Below are 16778 nucleotides of genomic sequence, written 5' to 3'. Positions count from 1 at the left end.
TGGTGTCTACACAGGCAGTCAGAGAATGAGAAAAGGAGACATGCTGGACTTACAGTTCTTGTAGAGCATTTCTCTTGAGCTTTGTACCAGGAGAAGGCGAACTCTCTGCACACTCAGCAAAATAGTCAGATACTCCGTGGACGGTTCTTTTTGTCTACTCCAAAAGATAACAAAGGTTAAACAGGAGTCTGTCAGCTGAACACCAGAGAAAACAGTTACAGGAGGAATGCTTTACTTCTGTCAATCCTAGGTAAAACAGACTACTATTTTAGGCCCTTTCAACTGCTTTCAGTTGGGATTTTCTGGTGTCACACTGGTTTTGTATTCTTCTCTACACAATTCATGCATTAGTATAGACCACAAACATACAAATCCATGATGTGAAACATTCGGATCCCAAGCTATCTAGAACAATACCTGGTCTCTCTGTGGCTCCAAAGGGCAGAATCCCTGAGCCAGCAGCACATGCTTATGAGAAGACAGTAGCCAGTATCCTGAGACTTCTGAGATTTCCTCCACATTCCCCTTAACTTTAACAATATAGTCTTTATTAGCCTTAAAACAGTATCATTAAACCTTTCAATATTGGTATTTTAAAAAATGGAGTTTTCCAATCTTGGTTACTAAAAAAAAACAAAACAAACAAACAAAAAAAAACAACAAATGAACAATAACCAAAAACCCTGGAGTCTCTGTCTTCTTATAGTAGTCATCACCATGATTTTATACACAAATTATCTACCTTTAAAAAATATACCCACAAAGCTTCATAAAGAGATAATTACAAAATTTAAAATTCTGCCAACCTTTGCCAGAGCTGACCCATGTCATGTTTTTGGAATTTCTTCCCTTAGGTTGGAAGCTGATAGTCTAGATAAGGTGTTATCTGTTCTTGTTTCCTGGGATACCAGGTATTCTTCCCCACCAGATTCCTATAAAATGCTGTGACCACGTGGAAGTTTGGTACCTATCCGTAGGTCTTTGTTTTATGTAGGCTTGCTCAGGACTGAACAGTGCTAGTGCTTGAGCCACTAGTAGATTCCACGGCATCTCTGACAGCTTGATCTAATCGGTGCGCACAACACTAAGTCAGGAGGGTTCTTGAGCTCTGGCCCATGCCTATGCTTCTGACCTGGGCCAAGCTCTTTCAAAGACATGTCCATTTGTAACCTGAATTGGTTTTAATTGTCAGTCAACATAGTATAACTGGCTATTCTTGGTTATATGGCATTGTAATGTGTCATTCTTTTAGTTTGTTGTTCTCTAAAATTAATTTTTGGAAAAGGAATACTTCAAGTTAAATCAGAGGGGGGAAGCAAAAGAGGGTAGGCTGAGAGAGATTGGGAGCGATGGAGATTTATGTGTGAAACACTTCTAAACATGTCCTGCATGCCCTGTAAATACAGTTGATTTTCCCCTCACAGCCACACCCTGTAAGTGCTGTATTTTCAGAGCTGAACAATTAACGTAAGGAGCATGAGTCAGGCTTTGAACAACTCTGTGGGAACCAGAAAGCCTTTTGCTATTAGGAATGATGTAAATTCCCCAAGGCTGGAAGAAGTCCACAATGGAAGGCAGACAGGGTCATAAATAACAACAATGGGCTCTGCACACACTGTATAAAGTATGATACGGTGACAGTGACAAGCTCTTCAAATCTCAATCTCAGCGTGGATTCAGCCACGGACTTAGTTATGTTTTAAAACCACATGTTTTTCCTCCGAGAACTTCAAAAACGTCTTTAAGAAATACAGCAGTCTATTCTTGTCTTAAAGCCCTCTGACAACGGGGTCAGGGATGTCTCTGGAAGAAAAGTGACAGGGGGAAATGTCCAGTTCAAAAAGTATAAAACCTGCAAAATTCAAAAAAGAAAGGGGCAGAAAAGGAGGGGGAGGGAAGAAGGGATGAGATGGGGTGAGGAAGGGGGGAGATAGACAGAGAGAGAGCACACAGATACAGACACACAGACAGACACACACACACACTCCTGAGGGGACATTCAGCAAGTCTGGTCTCTAGCTTATAAATTAAAACCACATTCAGCAACTTGTTGAAAGAGACATATTTACATTTGTATGAAGACTGGGTGGGCAGGAAAAAAAAAAGATTAGTCTGCTTCAGTCCTTGAACTGTCAGGACTCATTAGATGTCTCTTGTTCATGCATTTCTAGGGTCAGTTCACATCCCTTTGTTACCAAATCACAGCTCATGGTCTCTAGTGCTATGCCCCCACCTCACCTCAAAAATCCTAAAGCAGCAGCTATCACCTGGAAATAGGGTTCCCCAAAGGGATTTTCCCCTGATTACCGATTTTCTTATCTGGCATAAAAATAAAACCTGCCGCTTATCCAGAGACAAAACTCCTAAATGTAAATACATGGAGCACACTAGTAGGGACACACAGGGATGATACCACTACTTTAGATTTCATGTGAGAAATGAGCTGACCTTCTTCAAGAACACAAACAAATCTACCATCTTCAAAGTGGCTAGCATTTAACTCTGTTTTGTTTTGTTTTTGTTTGTTTGTTTGTTTTTGAGACAGGGTTTTCTGTATAGTTTTGGTGCCTGTCCTTGATCTCACTCTGTAGACCAGGCTGGCCTTGAACTCACAGAGATCTTTCTGGCTCTGCCTCCCAAGTTCTGGGATCAAAGGTGTGCACCACCACCACCTGGCCTAGCATTTAACTCTTAAGTCCACAATAAGCATGCTATGGAGGTCAGGTACTCAGGAAGTAGACTAACCAGGAGGTGGCTATTCTTTATAACCTGGAAGCTTGCTGTCCGTCTAGGCCAAGGATAAAGTTCTGTGAATATCATTTCTTGGCATACTCTGTTCTTAACCATTTGACCAATTCCTACCACTTCATTTTGTTTCAATTTTTGGTAATATTTTAAGGGTTCTGGTTTAAAGAGGTCTACCTGAGAAAGTACTAAAACAGAACTGGAACAAGGCTATTGACCCCAGAAGTCTAACCTAAGGGGATACCTTGCCTTCAGTAACTTGTGTAGCCCAGGTATGCCCCAGGGCAAAGGGGTCAGGCCTTCCACTATCTCTCTGGAGACCAGTGAATACACTTGAAGCTTGAAGCCAGTCCAAGCATGCCCCCTTCTGTGGATCCAAGGGGAAGGTTGATCTGGAGAACTGGACAAACACAATGAGGAAGGACAGTATGCCATGTTGTCTGCTCTGACCTGGGGAACATTAAATTCCTGGACAGAAATCTGGATGACAGAGGCATCCCCACCAAAACAAGATAGGCAGCCATGCCACAATTATTGCCTCCAATCAGAGAACACACAGGTTTAAGATGTCCATGTAACAGTGGCCAACATTCAGGCTGCAAAGGCACCTGGCAACTGTGACTACCCTCGGAGTTCATCCTACAGTGACTTGAGTTATAGAGCAGCAGTCTCGAACATTGTGGGACAGATGAAGGGACGGGTTTAAAATGACAAAGAAAACACCCACTTGCTCTTGAGTTAGGACCTCCTCATGGAGTCTGTAAGAACAGATGGGATTCTCAAAGGCCAGCAGAAGACTGCCTGCCTGCAGCAGGGGGACCAGGGGCAGTTTTTTTTTTTTTTTTTTTTTTTTTTTTAAATAGATTCCTAGGACTCATGGTGGAAGTTCTGATTCACAAGGTCTGAGGTGGGGCTAGGAGATCTATATTTAGGTTCCCAGGTGATTCACACTCTGCTGATATACAAGAAACAACACTCAAGATGGAAAGCCATAGAGAAAGAAATTAACCTGGTACAACGAGACAGTGAGACAAAACTTTGCAAAGTGGGCTTGCATTATCCAGCAAAATCACCGTGGGAGATTGTTAAGAAATGGGACAGATTCCACCCAGAATCTACTGCATTTGTTCCCTAGGGGCTGGGGTCAGGACAGGTATATTTTAGGCAAGCTCCCCAGTAATTCTTTTTTTTTTTTTAAATGATTCTGGTAATTTTATTACAGTACATTGTTATAATTGCTCCATTTTATTTTTGTTGTTAATCTCTGACTTTGCATAATTTATTAGTTGAACTTTAACAGGGGCATGCATTTATTTGTTTTTAATTATTTTTTTTTCTTTCCTTGTACATACCAATCCCCATTCCCCCTCCCTCCCCTTCTCCTGCTCCACCCCACCTACTCCCATCCCACCCTCATCCACTCCTCATAGAGGGTAAGGCCTCCTTCGATAGTCAACCCAGGCTGGCATACCATGTTGGGGACAGACCTAGCCCCTCCATCCTGTATCAAGGCTGAGTAAGGCATCACACCATAGGGCATGGGCTCTAAAAAGCCAGTTTGTGTACCTGAGATAAGTCCTGGTCCCATTGCCAGGGGACCCACAAACACTCAAGTCACACAACTTTCACACACATTCAGAGGGCCTAGTGTGGTCCCATGCAGGTTCCCCAGCTGTCAGTCCAGAGTCTATGAGCTCCCACTAGCTTGGGTCAGCTATCTCTGTGGTTTTTTCTATCATGATCCTGACCCCCTTGCTCCTATAATCCTTCCTCCCTCTCTTCAACTGAACTCCAGGATCTTGGCCAAGTGCTTGGCTGTAGGTCTCTGCATCTGCTTCCATCAGACACTGGATGTAGGGTCTATGATGGCAACTAGGGTAGACACCAATCTGAGTTCAGGCGAAGGTTAGTTCAAGCACCCTCTCCACCGCTGAGTCTTACCTGGGGACAATCTTATGAGTTCCCGGAGTTTCCCTAGCTGCAGATTTCTTCCCATTTCCTTAATGGTACACTCTGTCAAGATATCTCTTTCATTGCTCTCCCTCCCTGTCTCTCCCCGACCTTGGCCATCTCGAGCCCTCATGCTCCTCCCTCCCAGTTTACCCAGGAGATCTTAACCTTTTCCCCTTCCTGGGGTGATTCATGTGTGTCCCTCTTAACCTAGCTTCTCTTGGGTTGTGGATTGTAGCCTGGTTATTCTTTGCTTTGTGTCTAATATTACTCATTCATAAGTGAATCCCCAGTGATTCTTATACCCAGAAGAATTAGTGAACTGCTTTTAAAAGACATAGAACTGGTAACTGAGTAGAATCTAGTAGAATGGTCCAATTAGGTATCACTGAACTTTGGCAAGCTTAGCTTGGTGCGCTTAGTGAAAAGATGTAGACCAACAGAAAAAGACCTTGTTTCACTGAGCTTCTGTCAACAGGGGAAACAAACAAATATACGACATGGTTTGTGCCCCTCTCCCCCACAACATTCAGCTATTGCCAGTGTGAAACTAGTAAGAGGTAGAGCTTTGAAGAAGTGATTAAGTCATGAGGGTTTTGTTCTCGTGAGTGGCATCAGGTTCTCTTATAGAGCTTGGCAGCAGAAGTTCTTACTTGTCCTTCTGTCTTTCATCACATGAAGACCTATTCCCCCTTTCCTTCTGATGATGTAGCAGCAAAGTACCAACTTGACAGCAGAGATCAGACCTTCCTCAGACAGTGAACCTATTGGTCCTTGTTTGTGGATGGCTCAGCTTTTAATACACAGCAATCCATTTCTGTTCTTTAGCTACCAATGCAAAACGGGGAAAGTCTGCATATGGTGTCCAAAGCCACTCAGATGAGAGCTACAGAGGAACAAGTCTGGACAGAAAAAGCAGATGAAAAGATACTGAAGATGCAGAAAAAGGAGACAAAGGAACTGTTAAGGAAGGAGAACAAAAGTGTCCCCAAAGGCAAGAAAAAGAAGAGAAATGAAACATAATGAAAGTGATAAACATGGAATGCTGCCCTTAGAGCACAAGCAAAAAAAAAAAAAATCAAAGGATCCCTAGACAGTAAGTAGATGTTTTGGGTAGAGTGCTGAGACTTAAGCACTACCATAGGTGGAAGGAAATCAAGACAATAATAGACACCAGAACTCTCAAGTACAAATATAATGTGAGCTGAACAAGTAACCTAAAATTTCCTATAGTCTACTAAAGAAGTAAAAGGAAACTGGTGAAATTAAATTTCAATATGTACTACTTAACAATATCTACAAAGTATCATAATAACATGTAATCAATATAAAAATATTGAGCCATTTTATGCCCTGAGTCCACAGCAGCCAGTATGTACTTTACATAGAGTGTATAATTTCTGACTTGCCCTTCAAATGCTTATAGGCAGAATGCAGTCAATGGAAACCATGTTGGCCAGTACAGGCCTAAACAATACTTTGGAAGAATTTTTCATTAAGGAAAAGCAGGGAAATGGAGGCACACTTTACTGTTACTCCCAACATAGTTTAGTGAGGCAGGTTTTATGACTGTTACTACAGCCCCAATGCTGTTGGTCAGGAACTAATTCAACATGAACATATAGCACAAGGTGGTAATGCCAATGACTACATGACAGATGGAATTTCTTCTGGAAAAGTCTTAGAGCCAGTTCTCTAGCATTTACCTAGAGACACTAGGACTTCAACATTAGTTGAGGTTGGAATGGGGTAGAGATTTGGGAGGCCAGGTCAAGCCACTGAGCACTCCTGTGCAGGATGGACACACATAGCTTACTCCTTGCTAAATGGTACTCTTGGTATCTCTCACAGCCATGACTGTACAAGGGCTAGGTCACCAAACTGCTGTTTGTAAGACTGTAAAATATGTCACATGAAGACAGTACGATTTTTGCCCCCCAAGGCAGTTATTAATGTAGTAATATATTTTTGTCACCACCATCACCATCATCTTTTGAGAGCTGAACCCATTTTCTCATTATAATGCAGAGTTTGTTTTGTGCACCCCAAGTTAAAATGACAGTCCAACTATATTTTTAAAGGAGGGAATTCACCAAGTATTATGTGTCTACATCTGAGGCACACTCAGAAAGTCACTGTTTCTCATTTCTCATGATCACAGCTGCTGAGATGATCTGTCCGGGGCTTATCAGCAACTCAAATGGCAGAGAGCACAAAGCTGAAGGACAGGGCAGCACAAGGTCTCACACTCAGTGTTGGCTTGTCCCAGGGCTAGTTTTACAAGCCCCAGTGACTCACTTTCATTTTTGCGTGTGAGTAAGGAGAGGTGTATGAAGCCCTTTGGAACCTGAAAAATGTTACACTATTTTTCTTGACATTATTGGTTAAAACAAACAAACCAATAAAGAGACGTCTAGGTAAATGCTAGATGTCTTCTCAAATCATATGGAGTTTGTAAATAGGAAAAGATGCTCTCTACACCTATAGAAATTCACAGTTCCAAAAGCCCTTGCCCGACATCTCATCTGTAAGGGCCGCCCCAGGCAGCGCTTTCCCTTCTCTGCACAGTGGCCACATGTCATCTGCTGTCATGGTGGGATGGAGGTGTAGCAAGATGACTCTGAATCAGAAGTCCTTGGCTACAGTCCCTTCTAGTCATTATCTGGCTGAGAGATTTGGAAAACTGACTCATCTTTGTTGAGCATCCATTTCTTAATCTGTCACACACACACACACACACACACACACACACACACACACACACACACACACACGACAACATGGCTGTTGTCTTAGTTACGGTTTCTGTTACTGCACTAAAATATCATGGCCAAAGCACTTGGGGAGGAAAGGGTTTAGTGCATCTTACACTTTTATATCACAGTCCATCACGAAGTCAGGGCAGGAACAGAAGAAGCTATGGAGGAATGCTGCTTATTGGCTTCTTCCTCATGGTTTCCACAGCTAGTTTCCTTATAGCCCTCAGGACCACTAGCTGAGAGGTGGCATTGTCCACAATAAGGTGGACTGTCCCATATTGATCATCAATAAGAGAATGCACTACACTGCTTTCCCACAGGCCAATCTGGTAGCAGCATTTTCTCATTGAGGTTTCCTCTTCCAAAATGACTCGAGCTTGTGTCAAGTTGATATACAACTAGCCAGCACAGCTGTCTTGGGTAGAGGTCTGTTCTCTTTCTGCCTGGGAAGAAAAGATGCCAGGACCAACCACCATATACAGGCAGAGAACAGAGTCAGCAGAGGCTGGCAGAGCTAACAGTGGCAAGAAACTGAGTTTTCAGAATACTCTTTTTGTCTCTGATCAAGCTCTACTTAAAGTCTGGAGCTGTCAGGGATATCAGTAAAAACCTCATTTTCTCCCCTGTGCTAGTTGGAGTTATCCTGCCTGTCTGTAGAAAATGAAAAGGTTCAAAACTCAATGAATCTCTTCTAAGTCTGTTGTACTGAATAAGTTACTGTAGGTGCCAGGCCCCTGCACTCTGCCAACAACACCTTTTATAAACAATAAGAGCAGAGTAAAAGTATAATATATCATATTGGTTTATTTAGGGAACATGTAACAGTATTAAAACATAAAGCTGAGAGAATTAAAGTATATAACGTTCCTTTAGTGCACTGCCTTCTGATTTTCAGGCACATCTGGATTCTGAAGTGTGATCCAGTATGGGAAGCTGAGGCAGTCATAGAGAGGCAGCTGAAATGAAGCTTGTACATGAGAATGCATCATATCAGATGACAATGTGACATGGCCATCCCAATCACGTGTCCTAACAATGAGGAGGAAGCATCTTCCAAAGTTCATTTCTAATATTTTCTGAAATTATTCACTAATAAGCTAAAGAACTAATAGAAGGACAGACAGATGGAATAGGATCGTAACAAAGGATAGACACATCCAGGAGCATCATGTATCCCCTCAAAGGAACAGAAGCAAAATATAATAAAAGAAAAGGGAGGTGGCATCTGATGAATTCCACAAGACTGAAGTCATTTTTCTAAGGACAATGGAAGTAGACATGTGTTATGATACTTTAGGCAAAGCAGGCAGGCCAGGGGTCAGCTGCTGCTAAGTGAAGCTGTGTGAAGAAGCATGCTTTTTTCCATTTCAAAAGTTCTATTATGTCAAGTCATCTGCCCATTTCCCACAGTGAAGGTAGAGTCTTTCCCCCCTAAGCCTTTCACTCTTCTGCTTCCAGGAAAGGCTGGATCTCTAGGGAAGAGAGAACCAAGCTTGTGGAGGGAGTGTGCTGCCACCCAGGTTAGTCACAAATACTACTGATTTTTCCTTTAAAATAATGTAACAGTTTTCTTTCTGTAGGGCTGAGGCTATAATTCATTTTGGATAACGTGCTTGCCAAGAATTCACGAAGCCCTAGGCTTGAGCCCCAGCTGCTGTGGGATGGTCTGTATGTCAAATCTGTTGCTCTCATTGGTCAATAAATAAAACACTGATTGGCCAGTGGCCAGGCAGGAAGTAGGTGGGACAAGGAGAGAGAAGAATGCTGGGAAGCAGAAGGCTGAAGCGGAGAGACACTGCAGCCGCCGCCATGACCAGCAGCATGTGAAGATGCCGGTAAGCCACCAGCCACGTGGCAAGGTATAGATTTATGGAAATGGACTAATTTAAGCTATAAGCACAGGTAGCAAGAAGCCTGCCACGGCCATACAGTTTGTAAGCAATATAAGTCTCTGTGTTTACTTGGTTGGGTCTGAGCGGCTGTGGGACTGGCGGGTGACAAAGATTTGTCCTGACTGTGGGCAAGGCGGAAAACTCTAGCTACAAATGGCGCCCAACGTGTTGGCAAGAGTTTCCACCTAAAACTTGAGAAAAGATTCTAAAACGGAACTAAAAACAGTTCCTAATTGTCTCTCTCAAATGAGCAGCAGCTGCCGGTTTGAGCTACTGGCGGGCTCCTAGTGTGCAAGCTCGACCTGCAGTATGGTGGGAATGAGGCCTCTGCAAGTGGCACATTAAGCTGCGTGGTGGATTTAGCCTTTGCTAGTACAAAACAAAGAGAGGTTTCTGGGCTACACGCTGCCTTGATAGAAGCATAGACTCACTATTTCTGAGAGTTGATGGCTCCCAGAGCTGGCGGAAAACGTACCACCGCCATGTTGGGAAGCTGAAGTGGGCAGAGACAGAAGCCACAGCCCTGTTTCAGGCTTAAAAGGCTGCAGTTTAAAGCAATAGGCTCAAGGTAATATAAAACATAAGCCACGTAAAGATGGCTACCACACAGAGAATCTGGATTATGTTCTCTTTGTTATTCGTAACTGAAGAGAAACATTTGATTGCAAAAGCTGTTGAGTTATGCCAAAATGTGTGTTTTAAAGGTACCTTAACTTCAAAATTTGGATGTAAGGATATGTTGCTTTGGAAAGGAGTCTCTGCTTTTGTTTCCACAGAAAGCCAGAGGCTATGGATTTGTTCCAGATTAAGATACATCAGGTTTGACCAGCCAAGACCACCTGAAAGGTCTCTGATGACACCATGGCCCAGATGATCCAACATCCAGAATCGTTTCAAGGCAACTGGCTCAGAAGATACGGTCTCACGGACTACTCCATGATCCTAAAATTTTCTTTGTGTCCCCATAAGATACAGCGCCCCCCTCCAGCAGGAAGTAGTAAGAGAAGCTACGCCCAAATTCCCAAATATACCAAGCTGACTTTGGAGATGTGTAAAAGTTAAAACCTTCCTTTTAAAAAAAAGAAAGGGGAAGTGCTGTGGGATGGTCTGTATGTCAAATCTGTTGCTCTCATTGGTCAATAAATAAAACACTGATTGGCCAGTGGCCAGGCAGGAAGTAGGTGGGACAAGGAGAGAGAAGAATGCTGGGAAGCAGAAGGCTGAAGCGGAGAGACACTGCAGCCGCCGCCATGACCAGCAGCATGTGAAGATGCCGGTAAGCCACCAGCCACGTGGCAAGGTATAGATTTATGGAAATGGACTAATTTAAGCTATAAGCACAGGTAGCAAGAAGCCTGCCACGGCCATACAGTTTGTAAGCAATATAAGTCTCTGTGTTTACTTGGTTGGGTCTGAGCGGCTGTGGGACTGGCGGGTGACAAAGATTTGTCCTGACTGTGGGCAAGGCGGAAAACTCTAGCTACAAATGGCGCCCAACGTGTTGGCAAGAGTTTCCACCTAAAACTTGAGAAAAGATTCTAAAACGGAACTAAAAACAGTTCCTAATTGTCTCTCTCAAATGAGCAGCAGCTGCCGGTTTGAGCTACTGGCGGGCTCCTAGTGTGCAAGCTCGACCTGCAGTATGGTGGGAATGAGGCCTCTGCAAGTGGCACATTAAGCTGCGTGGTGGATTTAGCCTTTGCTAGTACAAAACAAAGAGAGGTTTCTGGGCTACACGCTGCCTTGATAGAAGCATAGACTCACTATTTCTGAGAGTTGATGGCTCCCAGAGCTGGCGGAAAACGTACCACCGCCATGTTGGGAAGCTGAAGTGGGCAGAGACAGAAGCCACAGCCCTGTTTCAGGCTTAAAAGGCTGCAGTTTAAAGCAATAGGCTCAAGGTAATATAAAACATAAGCCACGTAAAGATGGCTACCACACAGAGAATCTGGATTATGTTCTCTTTGTTATTCGTAACTGAAGAGAAACATTTGATTGCAAAAGCTGTTGAGTTATGCCAAAATGTGTGTTTTAAAGGTACCTTAACTTCAAAATTTGGATGTAAGGATATGTTGCTTTGGAAAGGAGTCTCTGCTTTTGTTTCCACAGAAAGCCAGAGGCTATGGATTTGTTCCAGATTAAGATACATCAGGTTTGACCAGCCAAGACCACCTGAAAGGTCTCTGATGACACCATGGCCCAGATGATCCAACATCCAGAATCGTTTCAAGGCAACTGGCTCAGAAGATACGGTCTCACGGACTACTCCATGATCCTAAAATTTTCTTTGTGTCCCCATAAGATACAGCGCCCCCCTCCAGCAGGAAGTAGTAAGAGAAGCTACGCCCAAATTCCCAAATATACCAAGCTGACTTTGGAGATGTGTAAAAGTTAAAACCTTCCTTTTAAAAAAAAGAAAGGGGAAGTGCTGTGGGATGGTCTGTATGTCAAATCTGTTGCTCTCCTTGGTCAATAAATAAAACACTGATTGGCCAGTGGCCAGGCAGGAAGTAGGTGGGACAAGGAGAGAGAAGAATGCTGGGAAGCAGAAGGCTGAAGCGGAGAGACACTGCAGCCGCCGCCATGACCAGCAGCATGTGAAGATGCCGGTAAGCCACCAGCCACGTGGCAAGGTATAGATTTATGGAAATGGACTAATTTAAGCTATAAGCACAGGTAGCAAGAAGCCTGCCACGGCCATACAGTTTGTAAGCAATATAAGTCTCTGTGTTTACTTGGTTGGGTCTGAGCGGCTGTGGGACTGGCGGGTGACAAAGATTTGTCCTGACTGTGGGCAAGGCGGAAAACTCTAGCTACAAATGGCGCCCAACGTGTTGGCAAGAGTTTCCACCTAAAACTTGAGAAAAGATTCTAAAACGGAACTAAAAACAGTTCCTAATTGTCTCTCTCAAATGAGCAGCAGCTGCCGGTTTGAGCTACTGGCGGGCTCCTAGTGTGCAAGCTCGACCTGCAGTATGGTGGGAATGAGGCCTCTGCAAGTGGCACATTAAGCTGCGTGGTGGATTTAGCCTTTGCTAGTACAAAACAAAGAGAGGTTTCTGGGCTACACGCTGCCTTGATAGAAGCATAGACTCACTATTTCTGAGAGTTGATGGCTCCCAGAGCTGGCGGAAAACGTACCACCGCCATGTTGGGAAGCTGAAGTGGGCAGAGACAGAAGCCACAGCCCTGTTTCAGGCTTAAAAGGCTGCAGTTTAAAGCAATAGGCTCAAGGTAATATAAAACATAAGCCACGTAAAGATGGCTACCACACAGAGAATCTGGATTATGTTCTCTTTGTTATTCGTAACTGAAGAGAAACATTTGATTGCAAAAGCTGTTGAGTTATGCCAAAATGTGTGTTTTAAAGGTACCTTAACTTCAAAATTTGGATGTAAGGATATGTTGCTTTGGAAAGGAGTCTCTGCTTTTGTTTCCACAGAAAGCCAGAGGCTATGGATTTGTTCCAGATTAAGATACATCAGGTTTGACCAGCCAAGACCACCTGAAAGGTCTCTGATGACACCATGGCCCAGATGATCCAACATCCAGAATCGTTTCAAGGCAACTGGCTCAGAAGATACGGTCTCACGGACTACTCCATGATCCTAAAATTTTCTTTGTGTCCCCATAAGATACAGCGCCCCCCTCCAGCAGGAAGTAGTAAGAGAAGCTACGCCCAAATTCCCAAATATACCAAGCTGACTTTGGAGATGTGTAAAAGTTAAAACCTTCCTTTTAAAAAAAAGAAAGGGGAAGTGCTGTGGGATGGTCTGTATGTCAAATCTGTTGCTCTCCTTGGTCAATAAATAAAACACTGATTGGCCAGTGGCCAGGCAGGAAGTAGGTGGGACAAGGAGAGAGAAGAATGCTGGGAAGCAGAAGGCTGAAGCGGAGAGACACTGCAGCCGCCGCCATGACCAGCAGCATGTGAAGATGCCGGTAAGCCACCAGCCACGTGGCAAGGTATAGATTTATGGAAATGGACTAATTTAAGCTATAAGCACAGGTAGCAAGAAGCCTGCCACGGCCATACAGTTTGTAAGCAATATAAGTCTCTGTGTTTACTTGGTTGGGTCTGAGCGGCTGTGGGACTGGCGGGTGACAAAGATTTGTCCTGACTGTGGGCAAGGCGGAAAACTCTAGCTACAAATGGCGCCCAACATTTGTAGCTAGAGTTTTCCGCCTTGCCCACAGTCAGGACAAATCTTTGTCACCCGCCAGTCCCACAGCCGCTCAGACCCAACCAAGTAAACACAGAGACTTATATTGCATACAAACTGTATGGCCGTGGCAGGCTTATTGCTAACTGTTCTTATAGCTTAAATTAATCCATTTCCATAAATCTATACCTTGCCACGTGGCTGGTGGCTTACCGGCATCTTCACATGCTGCTGGTCATGGCGGTGGCTGCAGTGTCTCTGCCTCAGCCTTCTGCTTCCCAGAATTCTCCTCTCTCCTTGTCCCACCTACTTCCTGCCTGGCCACTGGCCAACCAGTGTTTTATTTATTGACCAATCAGAGCATTTTGACATACAGACCGTCCCACAGCACTTCCCCTTTCTTTTTTTTTAAAAGGAAGGTTTTAACTTTTACACATCTCCAAAGTCAACTTGGTATATTTGGGAATTTGGGCGTAGCTTCTCTTACTACTTCCTGCTGGAGGGGGGCGCTGTATCTTATGGGGACACAAAGAAAATTTTAGGATCATGGAGTAGTCCGTGAGACCATATCGTCTGAGCCAGTTGCCTTGAAATGATTTTGGATGTTGGATCATCTGGGCCATGGTGTCATTGGAGACCTTTCAGGTGGTCTTGGCTGGTCAAACCTGATGTATCTTAATCTGGAACAAATCCATAGCCTCTGACTTTCTGTGGAAACAAAAGCAGAGCCTCCTTTCCAAAGCAACATATCCTTACATCCAAATTTTGAAGTTAAGGTACCTTTAAAACACACATTTTGGCATAACTCAACAGCTTTTGCAATCAAATGTTTCTCTTCAGTTATGAATATCAAAGAGAACATAATCCAGATTCTCTGTGTGGTGGCCATCTTTATGTGGCTTATTTTTTATATTACCTTGAGCCTATTGCTTTAAACTGCAGCCTTTTAAGCCTGAAATGGCTCTGTGGCTGCTGGCTCCACCCCCTTCAGCTTCCCAACATGGCGGTGGTACATTTTCCACCAGCTCTGGGAGCCATCGTGGGTCTATGCTTTTATCCAAGCAGTGTGTAGCCCAGAAACCTCTTTTTTTGTTTTGTACTAGGAAAGGCTAAATCTATCACGCAGCTTAATGTGCCACTTGCAGAGGCCTCATTTCCGCCATACTGCAGATCGAGCGCACACGCCAGGAACCCGCCAGTAACTCAAACCGGCAGCTGCTGCTCATTTGAGAGAGACAATTAGGAAGCTGTTTTTAGTTCCGTTTTAGAATCTTTTCTCAGGTTTTAGGTAGAAACTCTTGCCAACACGTTGGGCGCCATCTGTAGCTTGCTGACAAACATCATCCACAGATCAGCTTTGAACTACAAGATGCTCAGAGCAAATTTGAGATGACTAGCTGAGATGATCCAGTCTCAAAGACTACTTGAATAAGGACTTGAGATAAACCCTCAACTTTGGCATTATACACAGACTGGATAATGAAGGATATAGTTACCTCTCCTAGAATTTGACAATTAACCTAAAATTTTTCTTTCAGGATAAAGAAAACTTCGCCCATACCCAGCAGGAAGCAATTTTAAGAATACGACGCCCACATTCCCAAAGAGGTGGTGTGGGGCAGGTGGTTTTTTGGTCTTTTTAATGGGTTCTGGGTCTGGGATAATTTTCAGTATTTAGGGGGGTTGGTTACAAGTTATTGTCAAGGGTTAGGAAAAAGGCTAAGCAAAGGAGATTAGATTTAAGGTTCTTGTTTAAAAAAAAAAAAGAAAGAAAGAAAGAAAGAAAGAAAGAAAGAAAGAAAGAAAGAAAGAAAGAAAGAAAGAAAGAAAGAAAGAAAGAAAAAAAAAGAAAGAAAAGAGAAAGACAATTACTAGTTTTAAATACTTTACATTGGATTGAATTGTTTTATATTGTACACAAATTTGAAACTGATATTGTTAGAAAATGCTATATGTATATTTCTAATTGTATTTATTCCATCCATTTAACAATGTAATGCAAATTTCTGACCCTTGAATGTTATTATTATCAACTATTAGGATATAAAGAAATGAAAGCTAGTAGTTAGACATTATCATAGAACTTGTAGTCATATTGGATATGTTTTAAAAATTGAGCAGAGATGTTTTAGACAGGTCATCTTCAAACCCTTCAGAGATCTACAGAATATGGCATTTAAAATGTTTTAATAACTTAGAAAATTTTTCTTTTTTGAGACATGTCGGCTCCTGGCAGTACCAATCTACTTTAGAGAAAATATGGGCATTGAAGAAACTGCATATGGAGTCAACTTTCATTCTGGCAAAAGTTAGCCACTGGACAACAAAGTATCCTCGAATCAACAGGACAAAATGGACAGACAGATCACGAAACAAGGGACTACTGATTCTTGCCAAAACAAGTGTGGTTATGGCTTTATCAAAAGGCATCTTCTGAGGCCAGGACAATATGGCACCATCCCTGAAGTGGCCTTCGCATCCGGAAAAGGTACGGTGCCCTTTTCTTCGAAGGCAGCTTAACAGGCAGAGGGCCGATGGATTCTGTTGTACAATGGAACAGCAGCTGAAAGCTCATGCCTCTCAAAAGTAGACTGGCATTTAATAGAGGGATGTGGAGAAGAAGGGGATGCTGAGATGAAGCCATATATACACAGCCAAGAAGAATGGACAGCTGAATTAAAAAACTGTCAACAATTTCCAGAATTTAAAATCCTGAATCATGACAGGACACTAGTGGAATTCAGGTGTTTCTGGTACGTGGACTGCTCTCACCCAATGTGAGGTTGAACTGTTGACCTTGTGTACATCCTACTTCACAAATGAGTCTGTCAGATACACTAAGCCTATAGGCTGAAGATGATGCCCCAACACTGCGGAGAAACCTCAGGTGACTGCCCAGGCAGCTGGCTGTTTCTGTCAACTCACAAAATTTTTTTGGAAGTTGCTTGCATGCACTTCCTGTTTTTATTTTTGTTAGCTAATATTATTCCCTTCTTGGGTCTCTGAGGGAGTTGAAGATTAGTTAGTTATGGTTGAAGATTAGTTAGTTATAGTTGAAAATTAATTAGGATAGAAAGTACATTAGATACATCTTGGAATTATCAAAATAGGATAGATAATGGAATTATTTTCTCTGATTCGTCAAATACCTGTTTAGGTATTTATTACTTGTATATATTGTATATAGTTATTGTACTTTTGTATATAGTTTTTCTTTTGTTAGTCATAACCTTTTTCTTTTTTTTCTTTTTATTAAAATAGAAAAGGGG

The 16778-nt window shown here is 42.9% G+C and overlaps 2 protein-coding genes across 10 annotated transcripts in view; one reads left to right on the top strand and one right to left on the bottom strand.

Annotated features, from left to right (window-relative positions):
- The window catches only part of Jag1 (jagged canonical Notch ligand 1), a 59625-nt gene extending 51101 nt beyond the window's left edge, over window positions 1–8524 (top strand). Inside the window, exons 27-28 of the transcript XR_013050788.1 lie at window positions 5524–5791; window positions 8350–8524. The gene's annotated coding sequence lies outside the window, so the exon portion shown is untranslated. The remainder of the gene's footprint in view (window positions 1–5523; window positions 5792–8349) is intronic.
- Slx4ip (SLX4 interacting protein) overlaps window positions 1–16778 on the bottom strand; it is a 189698-nt gene that overhangs the window by 16658 nt on the left and 156262 nt on the right. For all 9 annotated transcript variants that reach the window (XM_076570721.1, XM_042276330.2, XM_042276331.2 and 6 more), the window contains one exon: window positions 54–154. In XM_076570721.1, the coding sequence (XP_076426836.1) occupies window positions 54–154 (101 nt within the window). The remainder of the gene's footprint in view (window positions 1–53; window positions 155–16778) is intronic.

This window comes from Peromyscus maniculatus, chromosome 4, assembly GCF_049852395.1.
Source record: "Peromyscus maniculatus bairdii isolate BWxNUB_F1_BW_parent chromosome 4, HU_Pman_BW_mat_3.1, whole genome shotgun sequence".
Lineage (NCBI taxonomy): Eukaryota > Metazoa > Chordata > Mammalia > Rodentia > Cricetidae > Peromyscus > Peromyscus maniculatus.
This window is presented reverse-complemented; position numbering and strand designations above follow the sequence as displayed.